The following is a 15018-nucleotide window of genomic DNA, read 5'->3' as shown; positions in this document are numbered from 1 at the left end:
GTCCTCTCTATCCACCGCGTCTCTGTGGTCGCTGGAACCACGCCCCTTTCCTCCCAGGGCGGGGCCCCGAGCTCTGCGGACTCTACCCGGGGAGGACACCCGGCTTGCTCGGTTGTCTCGTCGCTCACATCCCGGGTCATGGCGGTCCCGGGACCCACGGCCCGAGCTAGTGCCAGGTGAGCAGGGCTACTGAGGACGGCCGGGTTGGCAGGGACGCCCTGCCTAGGCAGTGGGGAAGGGGCTGCTCCCCTGCGGGTCCTTCCTCGCAACTCTCCTTTCCGTTTTGGCTCTTTGGAACCCTGGCTGCACAGTGCGGGGGTTGACGCTGCCTCATTCTAGGTTCTGCGACACCCCTCTTTTGGTATCTTTGTCCCTTAGTTTTTTCATTCTCAATTCCAACCCGCTCCTAGCACAGCCTCCTCTGCATTAATTTTTTTTCAGACCCTCCTACTTAAATTGTCGTGTTACCTTAAAATACAGGTTGATTTCGAATTCATGAATCATCTTGTGATTTTAAAAGAGAGAAAAAAAAAGTTTTTAAACCGAGCATTGGGTTTTTTAGGTCATCCATGCTATATGAGTTTTTCACTCCTGAATGTTGCCCAGTGTCACCCTGGATACTTAGACTCTATTTCCCTAATAATGGACACCTAGATTACTTCCAATACTTAAAGTATCACAAAGTATACTGTAATGACTATCCTGGCAATTGTCTCTTGGTAGATATTGATGATTTTTCTCTAGGCTATCCACCTCAAGATGGGATGCTGAGTCGTACTTAATTCCACCGTGTTTTGGAGTGGTCACAACCAATTTATAGTTCCTGGCAGCAATGTATAATGGTTCTGGTGTCCCTTATATCCATCCCTGGTATTTGGTATTGTTTAATTTATTTTTCCTAATAGGTATCAGTCTGATGGATGTAAGGTGGTATTCTATTGTGCTAACTTTATTTTAATTGTGTGTGTGGGGGGGCGGCACACATGCAGGTGTGATACAGGAATGGAGGAGATCAGGGAACAGATTTTGGAGTTGGGTCTTTCTTTCCACCGTGGGATCGTGGGGTGGGATTCAGGTCTTAGAGACCAACACTTTGACCTTTTTTCTGGCTGAGACATCTTGTCAACCATGCTGTGCTAGTTGAGTACATTTTTTAGGCCTTTAATTCCAACACATGGGAGGGACAGAGGCAGTCAAATCTCTGTGAGTCTGAGGCCAGCCTGGTCTACAGAGCAAGTTCCAGGACAGCCAAGGCTCCACAGAGAAACTGTGTCTCAAAAGATCAAGAAAGAAATATTCTGACATGCAGAAATTCCTTACATGCTCCAGATTGTAATTCCTTATAAATCGCATTCTGCAAATACCGTCTCTCACTTCACCATAATCTGTGGTACTGGGCTGAATAAAATACTTACTTCTAAATTAAGCCCACCAGTTTTACCCCATATAGTTTGTAGGTTTGGGGTCTTATTTGAGAAATGTCTTCTTACTCCATCGTGATTAAGGTAGCTTCACTAATTTTTTTACATTTGCTTCTTTTTTTTTTTTTTTTTTTCGGAGCTGGGGACCGAACCCAGGGCCTTGCGCTTGCTAGGCAAGCGCTCTACCACTGAGCTAAATCCCCAACCCCCTACATTTGCTTCTGGTAGGTAATTGATATCATTTTTTCCAAGGATATCCTCTATTCTACCATCTTCAGCATTCAAAAGTCATTTTTTTTTTGTGCAAAGCCTGGACCCTTTGCATAATAATAACAACGCCAAGTTTACTCCTTTCTTGTAAACCTCAACTATCCTCTAAGTCTTCTCCCCGTGTCCTGACTTCTGCAGGCCCAGATTAGATCTGCAACTTGTCCAGAAGTTCATAAGGATACAGAAGGTTTTCTTTCCTTCTTGGTCATCACAGAATGTCTTAATGTTCATGACACTCTTGTGTGTGGCCCTCCTGGGTGAGTGAATGGGCATTGGGCGATGGGGAAGAACCCGGGTTTGGGATTCCTTTCCTTGTCTCTGGCAGGAGGAAGTGTCTTCCTTTCTTCTTTGACTTCTACCTCCTCTCCCTCCCCACAGAGCAACTGGTGATCTACCAAGTTGGCTTGATCCCCAGTCAGTATTATGGTGTCTTGGGAAACAAAGACCTGGATGGATTTAAGGCACTGACCTTCCTGGCCGTGGCACTCATTGTTCTCAACTCCACCGTAAGGACAAGGAGGCCCCTTTTCCCTGTGGTCCCCCTTCCCCAGTCTAGTGGGATGCCTGGCAGGACTGAATGTTCAGGAAGCAGGAACCAAACTCTGGGTCTGTTTCTGCCCCTTTCTGGGAATTAGAGCTATGGTTTCCCTGAAGGTCAGGACCCGAGGCGGGACCTTGATCTTGCTATTGGCTTTCTTGGGATGAACTTTCTGGTTTAACATTCAGTAGAAACAGGCAAGGTCCCTTCCCTTCCCAGAACTCTCACCTCAGGGAGCTCAGAACGCTTTCACACCAGGATCTGCAGCCAGAGAGCTGTTACTTCTCTGGCAGCGGCGGCTGTGACTCAGCCCGGAGTGGAGTCACACCATGCCACCAGCCTTCTTGCCTGCTCCCTCTTGTCCAGTAGCTGCCTTCCTCTACTTAAGTTGGCAACAGCCTCCTTGTTTTTCAAGATACCTTTATTGGCACCTCTCTTGAGTCCTCCTTAACTTTCTCTGTGTTTCCTCCGTCAAATCCAAGCCTTTCTCTGCGTGTACTTGCTTCTCGAGTAGACAGCTGCTTCTGCACTCCTTACACATTTGCCACCGGCCCCTCATTGGCCGGATGGTGAACTCCTTGTCATTTCCCTAGTGCTTAGCATAAGCTCTTCTGGAAATGGCAGGTGATGAGGCAAGGCTCTACCAAGACCCGACCTGATGCCCTCTGTCAGGCTGGACTGGCAGTTTACTGGAGATGCCCTTTCTTGTCCTCAGGTGGCCACTTGGGTGTGCTTTCAGTCAGTAAAACCTCTTCTATTGGGGACAGAGGAAGAAATTCATAGATGGAGCAGGCCATAGGGTTCTCTGTCTCCAGCGGCCCCTCTGAGCTCAGTGTGAGACGTACAGTGCAGGGGAAGGACTTGAGGAGTTTGCCTCTCGTATGCCCTTTGAGATTGTTGAAGGATAGGCGTGTGAATAAATGGGAAAAGGGGAAGTCTCGTGGTTTGAAGCCTTGAAAGGAAACTGCACTGAAGTGATCGCAGTGGATTCTGCCCCATCAGCAGAAGCTCCCCCGCAGCTCTGAGCTTTGAACCCAGACTCTCAGGAGGCCATCTCTTCCTCCTCTCCCTCCTCCCTGCCTCCCCCATGCACAGCTGAAGAGCTTTGACCAGTTCACCTGCAACCTGCTGTATGTGAGCTGGAGGAAAGACCTCACGGAGCACCTGCACCAGCTCTACTTCCGGGCCCGTGTGTACTACACCCTCAACGTGCTGCGGGACGACATCGATAATCCGTAGGCATCCCTCTCCCTCCCTGCCGCCTCCTGAACGCCCCATCCAAGTAGCTTAGCCCTGCGCGTCCCTGACCACCCTCTTCTGCAGGCCAGCGTTTCGGCCCAGAGCTGTAAAGGGAGAGTGTTCTCAGAGATCATGGGGCTGAGTCTCGGGGGCTAAAAGGAAGGAGCTGGGAGTAGTTCTCTTCAGTCCATGTCCTATCCTGAGTTGAAATGAAGGAAGCACCCCTGCCAGGAAACAAGTTCTTGGCTGTGCAGTAGGGAGGCGGGGCAGAAAGAAAACGAGAATTACTGCTGCGGTCTGGGATTCAGATCCCGCCTCTATCTCGTTCAGTAAGCCCCACACACATCTTCTGTTCAATGAAGACCCTAAGAGTTCCTGCCTCAGAGGATGTAGTGTGGATGAAATACTGTTCCTGTCAGGCACGGTGTAGTGCCTGACATCCCGTGCTTCAGTGTGAGCTGTCATTTTAGAGGTGAGGGGTTGCAGCAGCCTGTCTGATAGGAGTCAGGGTGGCCCTGGTGGTGAGGCGGGACTTGTGGGATCTCTCCTTCACACTTAGGCCTTGCCACTCAGCACAACACAGCAGGTGTTTTGTTGCCTGCCTGGGGTAACTTTTCAGCTCAAGAGGAGCTTCCCAGTGAAGGTCCTTAGAAGACGGCCTTTCCATGATAACTCAGCCCTGGTGAAGCTTTCACCATCAGACCCTGACCTGGAGGAGTCTCGGGGCCATCGAGAGATAGGGAGGGTTGACATTAAGAAGACCATATCCCTGACCACCCGGAAAGACAGCTCTACCCTCAGTTTTTCCTTTGGCTCTGTGCAGAGCTGGCTTGGGCCCTTGGGTCTTCTGGTGGCCTTTCCCCACTGTAGGGTTAATTGAGGCAACTCCTGGTTAGAGCCCCGGGCCTATTTGTCTGCATCCGCCTAAGTTAAGGCTGGAAGTGGAAGCTCCCAGCTCACTGGGTTCAGCTCCTCTGTGTTGTTGGCTGTAGGGACCAGCGGATCAGCCAGGACGTGGAGCGGTTCTGCCGGCAGCTCAGCACCATGACCAGCAAGCTCATCATCTCCCCCTTCACTCTCGCCTACTACACTTACCAGTGCTTCCAGAGGTGCAGCCTCTCCCTCCGGGGCCCTCCACCCCAGCCTGGTGTTTACCCAGCGTCTCCCACATAGAGGGCAGGGTCCAAGGGCGCTCCTCTTCACCACCTGCACCCCAGGGTGTCTTCAGGCCCACGTGCTCGTGACCCTGCCCCCTCTTTGGTCTTGTGATGTTTCACTGTCAGGGGTCCTGACTTTAGCCTGGTGTCAGATGTCACTGTCATCTGTGCGAATTGAACAGGGGCTACCTGAGGGTATGAGGAAGGAAAAAGGGTCCCAAAGCTTTTGTCCGTGGCACCCCACATCGCCCCTGCCACCCCTTTCCCTCTCTCTCCTTTCAGCACAGGCTGGCTTGGGCCTGTGAGCATCTTTGGATATTTCATCCTGGGTACCATGGTGAACAAAACTTTGATGGGGCCCATCGTGACGAAGCTGGTGCAGCAGGAGAAGCTGGAGGGGGATTTTAGGTGTGTTTTCTTGGTTAAGGTTGAGGAGGGATGGGGTAGACGTCCTAGCTGTGACAGCTCCTAGCTGTGTGTGATCTCACAGGTGTGTGTGTGTGTGTGTGTGTGTGTGTGTGTGTGTGTGTGTCGTATGCCTCTTGAGGTTTCTGTTCCCTCCCTCTCAAGTGAGCGATGTGCTTGTCTATTGAGAGAACTGTGAGAATTAAGGAGACTGTGCACCTGAAGCGGTAAGAGTGTGGGTTGGCCATCACCAGTGTCTTCTGGGGGATGCTCATGATCTGATGGCCCTGTCTGCTGGGCCAGCAGCTGACCCACATCCTGCACCTGCCCTGTGTGCTTCCTGCCTTGGTTAAGCTCTGGGGAGGAGGTGCCATAGACAAGAATACACCTGTCCCATCCCAGAAAGCTGAGGTCAGCACAGAGCTGAGGTCAGCACTGTTTGTACTGCTTCTGCTGCCCCACCCAGGCCCTGGAACGGTTCATCCTTGTGACAGCCAAGGGAATGGTGGCTACAGTGTTGATGTGGGGCTGGGCTCTGTGTTGTATGAGAGTGAGCTTCCTCTGCATCCAGGGTTCCCCATCGTTAGCACACATTTCCCTTCCGTCTGTCCAGGTTCAAGCATATGCAGATTCGAGTGAACGCGGAGCCTGCAGCTTTCTACAGGTGAGTCTAGTGGAGAAAGTTCCCTTTCTCCCCACAGTTAGTGCTAGGAAAGAAAAGATAAAGTCTATTACCATCTTGGCCCTGTAGAACTTGTCACACTTAGCTGTGACCCTCTCCTTACCCTTCTCCCTGTCCTTAGGTACAGGGACTTCTTCTAAAGCTGGTGGTTTCCTTAGTCCTAGTGGTTAGACATGGGGCCTAGAATGGCCAAGGAATAAAATGAGTGGGTAGCCTTAGTCTCTTATCCTGTCTGAAATAGCTTCTTTTTGACTCTGTAGTATGGGGGATAGGAGATAGGCTTCTCATAGGAGGGTACATATGCTCCCCAAACTTGTTGCAGCCAAGGACCTGGCATCTTGCAAGCAGGTTTGTAAAGTCTCTTCCCTCCTGGAAGAGCAGGAGGGCAGGGCCTAATGTGCGTGTTTGGGCTGGAAGCATAGGCTGTACTTAAGAAGATGAATTTATCCCTTAGATTACCTGTTTATGCAGTGAATTTAGTAGCCTTAGACCCTTTGCCCTCTGTAAATCTTGACTGCCGTTAGCAGTCACTTCCACACTGAGACACCAGGAGCACTAACAGTTTGAGATGAGCCAGTGACATGGTGGCACATACCTTTGGTAGGCAGGTAAGGAGACAGAAGCAGGCAGATCTCTGTGAGTTCAAGACCAGCCTGATCTACATAGTGAGTTCAGGCCAGTCAGCCCTAGGTTCAGTCCCAGCGCCACATAAATCAGGTATGGTGCACACACCTATAGCCCTACTGTTTAGGAGGTAAAAGCAAGGAGGGTCAGGAATTTAGGGTCGTTGTTGGCAACGTAACAAGTTAAGGGATAGCCTTCTTGCATGACTCTCTGTCTTAAAACAAAAAACAGAAACACCCCCACACCCTTTTTAAAGCAATTGCCTTTAGTTTTTAAAAATTTTATTTTTCATTTGTATTTACTTTATTCCTGTGTGTATGTGTATGTGTCTGTGCCTGTGTTTCTGTGTGTGTGTGTGTCTGTGTTTCTGTGTGTGTGTGTGTGTGTCTGTGTCTGTGTCTGTGTTTCTGTGTGTGTGTGTGTGTCTGTGTGTGTGTGTGTGTGTGTCTGTGGGTCCATGTCTGTGTCTGTGTTTCTGTGTATCTGTCTGTGTTTCTGTGTGTGTGTGTGTATATATATGTCTTTTTATATGTGTGTGTGTATGTGTGTGTGTATATGTGTGTGTGTGTATGTGTATGTGTGTGTGTGTGTGTTTTTGTGTGTGTGTGTGTGTGTGTGTGTGTGTGTGTGTGTGTGTGTGTGTGTGTGTGTGTGTGTGTGTGTGTGTGTGTGTGTGTGTCTTTGTGTGTCTGTGTGTCTGTGTGTCTGTGTCTATATGTGTTGGTGTCATCAGGGGCCAGAAGAAGGCATTGGAGTCCCTGAAGCTGGAGTTACAGGCAGTTGTGAGCTGTCTGAGTGGGTACTGGGATTGGCAGAGCCATGAGTGCTCTTACCCTCTGGGCCAGCCGTCTGGCCCCTGGCTCAGTAGTTAAGAGCACTTGATGCTTGTTTTTAATTTTTGTTTTGTTTTTAAAATCAAAACAAAATGAAACAACAACAACAACATCAACAAACCCAGTGTCTCCCTATGTGTCCCTGGCTGTCCTGGAAGTCACGCTGTAAACAGACTGGTCTCAAAATCACAGAGATCTGCTTACCTCTGCTTTCCCAAGTGCTGGAATTGCGGTCATACGCCACTACACTGGCTAAAGTTTTAAAGGTTTACTTATTTTATGCTTATGAGTGTTTTTGCTTGCCTGTATAATGATTGTACCATGTGAGTTCCTGGTGCCCACTGAGACCAGAAGAGGCCATCAGATCTCTTGGGGCTGGAGTTACAAGAAGTTGTGAGCTGCCATGTGGGTGGGAATTGAACCCAGGTCCTCTATTAGAGCAGCAAGTGCCGAACCATTTCTTCAGCACTCCTCAATGGAATTCCCCCGCCCCTTTTTAAAGATTTTATTTATTTATTTATTTATGCTCTATCAGCATATACACCTACATGCCAGAAGAGGGCATCAGATCCCAATATAGATGGATATATGTGAGCCACCATGTGGTTGCCGGGATTTGAACTCAGGACCTCTGGAAGAGCAGTCAGTGCTTTTTTTTTTTTTTGTTCTTTTTTTCGGGGCTGGGGCCTGAACCCAGGGCCTTGCGCTTCCTAAGTAAGTGCTCTACTACTGCGCTAAATCCCCAACCCCGCAATCAGTGCTCTTAACCCCTGAGCCATCCCTCCCGCTCCCCATGTAAACGTTATTGTAGTAGAAACCAGTCAGAGCTTTGGGTTTGAACCAGGTCTGGACAACTTTGAGTTCATGACACATGTGGGTGTGTGCTATGGAGGAGAGGGTCTGAGGCTAAGGTTATTTGCATGGGCTTGGTCTCTGAAGGAGGCTGTGTGGGAATGAAGGTATCCCAGCCTCACCAAGTCCCTGTGGACACCCTATCCTCTTCCCCCAGAGCTGGGCTTGTAGAGCACATGAGGACGGACCGCAGGCTGCAGAGACTCCTTCAGACCCAGAGAGAGCTGATGTCCAGGGAGCTCTGGCTCTACAGTAGGCAGAGGGGCCTGGGAGATGGAACCCTGGGGTGGGGATGGTCCAGTTAGCTCTTCACTTGCACACCCTCCTGCTGTCTGTCTGTGCTCTGGTCAGGGATCCGTTTACTAAAAGGATTAACCATGGGGAGCCTTTCCCTTTCTGTGGGCATCCTGACTTCCTGCTCCCCATCCTGACAGTTGTGTCCCTGCAGACCACGAGAATGGCTCCCGGGTCTCATGAACTCTGTCTCCTACAGTTGGCATCAACACCTTTGACTACCTGGGCAGCATTCTGAGTTACGTCGTCATCGCCATCCCCATTTTCAGGGGGGTCTATGGAGACTTGAGCCCCACAGAGCTCAGCACCCTGGTCAGCAAGGTGAGAAGAGGCTCTCCTGATAACCTTTCTCGGGGCCCGGTGCCTGGGCCTGCACTGACTGCTCTCCGTCCTGACCAGAATGCCTTTGTGTGCATCTACCTCATCAGCTGCTTCACCCAGCTCATTGACCTGTCCACCACGCTCTCGGATGTCGCCGGTTACACGCACAGGTGAGCAGAGTGTGTGCCACTAGAGAACGCTGAATGGGAAAAGGGCAGAATCGCACTGCGTGTGCTGCTGAGCGTGGTACAGGGAGGGGTTTCCCCTTCACCTGGCATCCAGAGCCTGCCTTAGGCTCTTACTTCTTGCCCAGGATTGGAGAGCTTCAGGAGGCCCTGCTGGACATGTCCCGAAAATCACACGACTGTGAGACCCTAGGCGAGAGCGAGTGGGATTTGGACAAGTGAGTACCGAGCTGTAGTAAGGATTCAACGATCACCAGCTGGCTTTAACTCGGAGCCCCTTCCAGCTATGCAGCAGGGTTATAAGGAGTGGGCGGGAACAGTCTCCATGTCGTGTCAGTTGCCTTATAAGGGTGCGCTGTTCGCTGGCACCTTCCTTCTGGTACCCGCTGTGTAGCTTTACATCCTTCTCCACAGGGCAAGCAAATGCACATACCTGCCGGCACCATAGCAAAGCAAGAAGCCAGGCATGGTAGTGCTTTAATCCCAGTACGTAGGAGGCTGAGGCAGGAGGCTTGCCATGAGTTTAAGGCCACCCTGAAAAACTACATGATGAGACACTGCCTCGAGATAAAAAAGAGAGAAAGGAAGAAAGAAAGGAAAGAAAAGAGGGGCTGGGAGGTGGCTCAGTGGGTAACCTAAGGTGAGGAGGTAAGTTCAAGTCTCTAGCAACCACACAGAAAGAAGCCAAGTGTGGCCCTGTCCCTACAACCCTACTGCAGGGTGGTTGGGAACAGGCAGATCCCAAAGGGTCAATATAGTCAGCCTTGGCAAACAGTGAGCTCTAGGTTCAACGAGAGACCCTTTCCCAAAGAAGGAACACTGACATGACCTGTGGTATCATACGTGTACACACGTGTGTACACGCTTGTTTGTATCACACAAGACAAAAATAATGCTTAAAAAAAGAAGAGCAGGGGTTGAGGATTTAGCTCAGTGGTAGAGCGCTTGCCTAGCAAGCGCAAGGCCCTGGGTTCAGTCCCCAGCTCTGGAAAAAAGAAAAAAAAAAGAAGAGCAGACGTCTGAATGTCACACTCCTCCTCTCCTCTTTCTGCTGAGTCCAGCACTGCCCCTTTCCTGGTCTCTCGTTCCCATGCCTCCCAGATCCAGAGGATGGGTGTCTTTATTCCTGTATCTTTGGGAATGTTTCTGACTTTCCTGTCTTTGCCCCCACCCCCTTGGGTCTTTTGTTCGTTTTTTTGAGACAGGGTTTCTCTGTAGCTCTGGCTGCTCTGGAACTCAAAGAGAGCCACCTGCCTCTGCCTCCCAGGCAGTGGAAGGAAAGGCATCCCGTGGGCTAATGAGTTAACTTCTGGGCAAATGACTTAACTGCTTTGTCATTTTCTTTATCTCTAGAAAGGGTAGTAATGAAATTTTCCTTCTCAGAAATAAAGACTAGTGCATTCTTGAAAAGTAACTGCATGGTGGCCACCTAGGAAGCTTTCAAAAATGAAAATATGGCTGGATGTGACCCATGCCCCTAATCCCAGCACTCAGGAGGAGAGGCAGGTGATCTCTGAGTTTGAGGCCACCTGGTCCACATAGCAAGTTTCAGGAGAACTAAAACTACACAGTGAGGCCTGTCTCAAAAACAACAGAAAAGAAATCAAGACAAACAAAAACCCCACTAACGGCTGGAGAGAGATGGCTCAGCACTGGCTGCTCTTCCAGAGGTCCTGGGTTCAATTCCCAGCCCCCACATGGCAGCTCATAACTGTCTGAAATTCTAGTTCCAGGGGATCTGACACCCTCACACAGACACACACGCAGGCAAAACACCAATGCACGTGAAATAAAAATAAATAACTTTATAAAAAAGAAAACGGCAGTTACTAGAGTAAAGACTCCCAGGACGAAGGGGATGCCTTTAGGCCAGGTTCTCCCCTTGGACCTGTACCCATCTGGCCTGTCTTTCCACCTCTCTTCCCTGCCTTAGGGCCCCGGGGTGGCCAACAACAGAGCCATCAGACACTGCTTTTCTGCTTGATCGGGTCTCCATCTTGGCCCCTTCCTCCGACAAGCCCCTGATCAAGGACTTGAGCCTGAAGATCTGTGAGGGGCAGAGTCTGCTCATCACAGGCAACACAGGCACTGGCAAGACCTCCCTGCTGCGGGTGCTGGGAGGCCTGTGGGAGAGCATGAAAGGTGAGCCTACCCTCCCTGCCTCTGGTACAGCCTGGCCACAAGGGGGCAGTGTGGTGGGAAGTCAGAGATGGAGAGAAGAGGCAGTTACCTTGCCTGCGAGGTCTCCCAATGGAGGCTTCTGTGGGCTCTGCAGGCTCAGTGCAGATGCTGGCTGATTTTGGGCCCCACGGGGTGCTGTTCCTGCCTCAGAAGCCGTTCTTCACTGATGGGACACTTCGGGAGCAGGTCAGCACGGTCAGGGGTCCACTCCTCCAACTTCATGCCACCCACTTACATCTAGGGCTTCTAACAGTGCCTCAGGCCCTAGGAGGAGAGGGGCAATAGTGCCCATGCCTGGGGATTCCCAGGCCCTGAGAACACACTGTGGTGTTTATGGACTGAACCCAGAGCTGCTTCCTCGGGTATCTAACCATGTGTTTGTCAGGCACTAGAGTTTACCCCCAGGAGGCTCCAAGATCTTGCCTCCCAGACACACTTCTGAAGGTCATTGTCCCACGCGTTACACTGTATCTCAGTGGAGATACAAGGGGAGGAGCCTTGCTTCTGTGGGTGGCTCCTAGGAACGCTAATGATGGGACTGAGTCCTGCCCTCTCTCATTACCCACCATAGCCAGAGATGTTCTTGCTTTCAGGTGATATATCCCCTGAAGGAGATCTACCCTGACTCAGGTGAGCTGTCCCTCCTCAGCCTGTCTCCTCATCCCAGTTGACCGTGCTCTGTCTGACTGGCCTCCTCTGTGCCCACTGGGAGAACATCTAGCCAGGCTGCTGGGTCCTTTAACTGCTCAGTATTTGGGGTCCTCTTCTTGTCCTGTCTTCCTTTCCTGAAGAGAGACACCCATGGAGGAGGGAAGCAGGTGTTCCTTTCATAGGCCTTATGTTCTGGGAGTCTGCCCCTGCCGTGATGCGTGCACGCCATCCCCTCTGACCAGCACGAGCGAGGCCGTGATGTGCTGAGGAAGCTTCCATTTTTCAGGTTCTGCTGATGATGAGAGGATCGTGAGGTTCTTGGAGTTGGCAGGCCTGGTAAGTGGGACAGGGGCCCTGAGGACTCAGGCCTACCTGAGAGCGTTGGCCACGGTAGTTGCTGGCCAGCAGAGCCCCTGCCATCTCTGGTCCCAAGACTAGGGCAAAGAGTGGCCGTGCTAGTTGGCAGTGAGAGCTCAGATGGGGCACAGCCAGTAAGGATCTGTGCGCTCGCTCTATAGAGATATTATTTTAATTTGTGTGTGTGTGTGTGTGTGTGTGTGTGTGTGTGTGTGTGTGTGTGTGTGTGTTACATGTGTAGTAGGTATGTGTGCCATACTGTACATGTGGAGACCAGAGGGAGTCAGTTCACTTCTTCCACCTTTGCGTGGGTTCCAGAGATCAGGCTCAGGTTGCCAGAGTGGTGTGGCAAGCGCTCTACCCACTGAGCCATCTCACCTCCGTGGAAAAAATCTTAACAATAAAGCTGATGGTCTGCCTGCTGCTTCTTGTCACCATACTCCAGTCAGCCTCAATGGTATGGGTGATAACACCCACCTTGGTACACCACTGCCGTGTCTGTCACAGATTTGGGGTGGGGAATCTAAGATTGCAGAAAACATGGATGGACACTCGTGTGGACTCTGTGACCCCTGTCTGTTACAGTCCAGCTTGGTGGCAAGAACAGGAGGTCTGGACCAGCAGGTGGATTGGAACTGGTAAGGATGAACTATTCCGGGCAGCTCCCCCATGGGTCCATTACAGCATCCCAGCAGCCCTGTAGAAGGACAGAATGGCTCCCGACCCCAGCAGCCTGGTGCTGGGCTGCCCCACCAGTTCAGGATCTGTGTCTGGGTAGAGTTTGGGCCTCACCTGTCATGCAGCTCAGAGGGAGGGCCTGTATCCTAGGGCCAACCTCTGTATCGAGGTTGCTTCTTTCAAGATGTGTTCTTGGCAAGAGTCAAGCTGTCACCTCCTTTCAGGGCTCAGTTCTCATTGCTCTTTCTAGGTATGATGTCCTGTCCCCAGGGGAGATGCAAAGACTGTCCTTCGCCCGCCTCTTCTACCTGCAGCCTAAGTATGCAGGTGAGGTGCACACCGCGGGCACACATGCCAGGCGCTGTGTGTGCTCACAGGCACGTGTAGCCTGTGTTCACAACCTGGACACACATGTATGCTGTCCCTGTGTCCCTGTGTCCCCTACCTGTGATGAGCAGAGGCTGGCACCTTGGCATAGCCCTGAGAACATAAATGCACATTATCACGTTCCCTGTCGGGGCAGCCTCAGTTAGAGGGCTTGTGACTAGAGCTCCCTGGCTTCTGCCATAGGTGAGTGGGCAGCCTCTGAGCTGTGCCTGGCAGGAGTGGACTCTCCTGAGGACAGAGCCTTGGGTGAATTGAGTCCTGGGTTGTACAGTCTTGGGGCGCAGTGTTATTTATCTGCAGGCAGCTGAGCAACCTGAGCCATGCTCACAGGTGTGGTCTCTCTCCTGGCCTGACTCTCTTGTCAGTCCTCCACACCCCGGGGGTGAGTGGGGTGGGAGAGCGACAGAGAGGGCAGGGGCAGTCTGTGATCTCTTGCCACCACACGCTACCTCCCACCAGTGCTTGATGAAGCCACCAGTGCCCTGACAGAGGAAGCAGAGAGTGAGCTCTACCGAATTGGCCAGCAACTGGGGATGACATTTATCAGCGTGGGACATCGGCCCAGCCTTGAGAAGGTACCCATGCCACAGGGATGGCCTGATTCCATAGATGAAGAATCCAAAGGCTGGGCCTGGCCAGGCCCAGAGGCCCCCTAACTGGAGGCGTCAGGTGGCAGAGGGATTGGGGTGACTGCTGGCAGCTGTCTGACCTCAGCCGTGTCCTGGGCTCTTGCAGTTTCACTCCTGGGTTCTGAGACTCCATGGAGGAGGAAGCTGGGAACTGACTAGAATCAAAATGGGATGAAGCCAAGCAGGTTCATCGGAGCAGAGGGGCTCTGAGGCCTGCAGTGCCCACAGACAAGGAAGCCTGATGAGCCAGGAAGGAGCCACAGGTTCACCTCAGGTCCTACATAGGACACCCTAGCACCCCTGGGCCCTGCCCATGGGTGGACCATCGGGGAACACTGAGGTCCCCCAGCGCTGCTCCCACGAGTTCTTACAGATTACTTCAGATGATGTTTGCTGCCGAAAAACTGAATGAACTGTAAGACATGGAGTCTATTCACCTCAAGAAAGCTGGTTACATTTCACAGTGATAGACACTTTTTAAAAATCTTTAATTAACCATTTACATTTTATAAAGTTTTTTTTTAAAAAAAGAATAAATATTAAAAATGTAGTTTTTTCTTCTACTGTGGAGTGATTTTTTTTAAAATATTTATTTATTTTATGTAAATGAATGCTCTATCTGTATGTACACCTGCAGGCCAGAAGAGGGCATCAGAACCCAGGACAGATGGTTGTGAATCACCATGTGGTTGCTGGGAATTGAACTCAAGAGCAGGCAGTGCTCTTAACCACCCAGCCATCTCTCCAGCCCCTAGGGTGGCCTTTTTGATTGGGTCTCCACACTTGTCCTTAAGGGTTTGAAGGTACACTCTTGCCCTATGCCTGCTGTGTCTTTCCACTCAGTCTGTGTCCCTCCTGTCCACCTGGTGGCCTAGAGAGGGCAGGGTGTGACTAGTGCCTAGACCACCGACCGCTGGGATCCTCTGTCGTTAATCTTTTGTTTGTTTCATCACTGGGGATTGAAACTTTGAACCCTCTACAAGTGTGATGTACATCTTTAAGATCTAATTCAAGAAAATAATCCCTTCCCCCTTCCCAGCTAAAGTAAGATTGGTAGATTATGTCTTCTTTTTGTTCCCCCCCTCAAAAATCTTTATTATGGAACCAGAAAAAATATTAATCCAAATTCATACCTGACCCCCCCAAAGTGATGGGGGCAAAGACAGATGCATCTGAGTTTGAGACTCCTTGGCTACTTAATAAGACCCCTATAGGGGTTGGGGATTTAGCTCAGTGGTAGAGCGCTTGCCTAGGAAGCGAAGGCCCTGGGTTCGGGTCCCCAGCTCCGAAAAAAAAAAAGAACCAAAAAAAAAA

At 51.0% G+C, this 15018-nt stretch overlaps 1 protein-coding gene across 1 annotated transcript; it reads left to right on the top strand.

Annotated features, from left to right (window-relative positions):
• Positions 1-74: 74 nt before the first annotated feature.
• On the top strand, positions 75-14274 carry Abcd4 (ATP binding cassette subfamily D member 4). The gene is made up of 19 exons (XM_032908135.1): positions 75-176; positions 1830-1948; positions 2070-2197; positions 3325-3464; positions 4461-4577; positions 4908-5033; positions 5644-5694; positions 8179-8273; positions 8515-8636; positions 8715-8806; positions 8950-9039; positions 10755-10963; positions 11097-11188; positions 11596-11632; positions 11940-11989; positions 12596-12648; positions 12939-13015; positions 13535-13650; positions 13811-14274. Exons 1-19 carry the CDS (start codon positions 139-141, stop codon positions 13877-13879), a joined length of 1821 nt encoding a protein of 606 aa, XP_032764026.1. The 5' UTR covers positions 75-138; the 3' UTR covers positions 13880-14274.
• The last annotated feature ends 744 nt before the right edge of the window (positions 14275-15018 follow it).

The sequence above is a fragment of the Rattus rattus genome, chromosome 7 (assembly GCF_011064425.1).
Source record: "Rattus rattus isolate New Zealand chromosome 7, Rrattus_CSIRO_v1, whole genome shotgun sequence".
NCBI classification, from domain to species: Eukaryota; Metazoa; Chordata; class Mammalia; order Rodentia; family Muridae; genus Rattus; species Rattus rattus.
Note: the sequence above shows the minus strand (reverse complement) of the source record. Positions and strands in the feature narration are given on the sequence as shown.

Excerpts from the sequence above, each read along its gene's own strand:
- Abcd4 (XM_032908135.1), top strand. The coding sequence starts at position 139 with ATGGCGGTCCCGGGACCCACGGCCCGAGCTAGTGCCAG. Across the intron at positions 8,807-8,949 it reads GTCGCCGGTTACACGCACAG|GATTGGAGAGCTTCAGGAGG; the intron begins GTGAGCAGAGTG and ends CTTCTTGCCCAG. Across the intron at positions 11,990-12,595 it reads TCTTGGAGTTGGCAGGCCTG|TCCAGCTTGGTGGCAAGAAC; the intron begins GTAAGTGGGACA and ends TGTCTGTTACAG.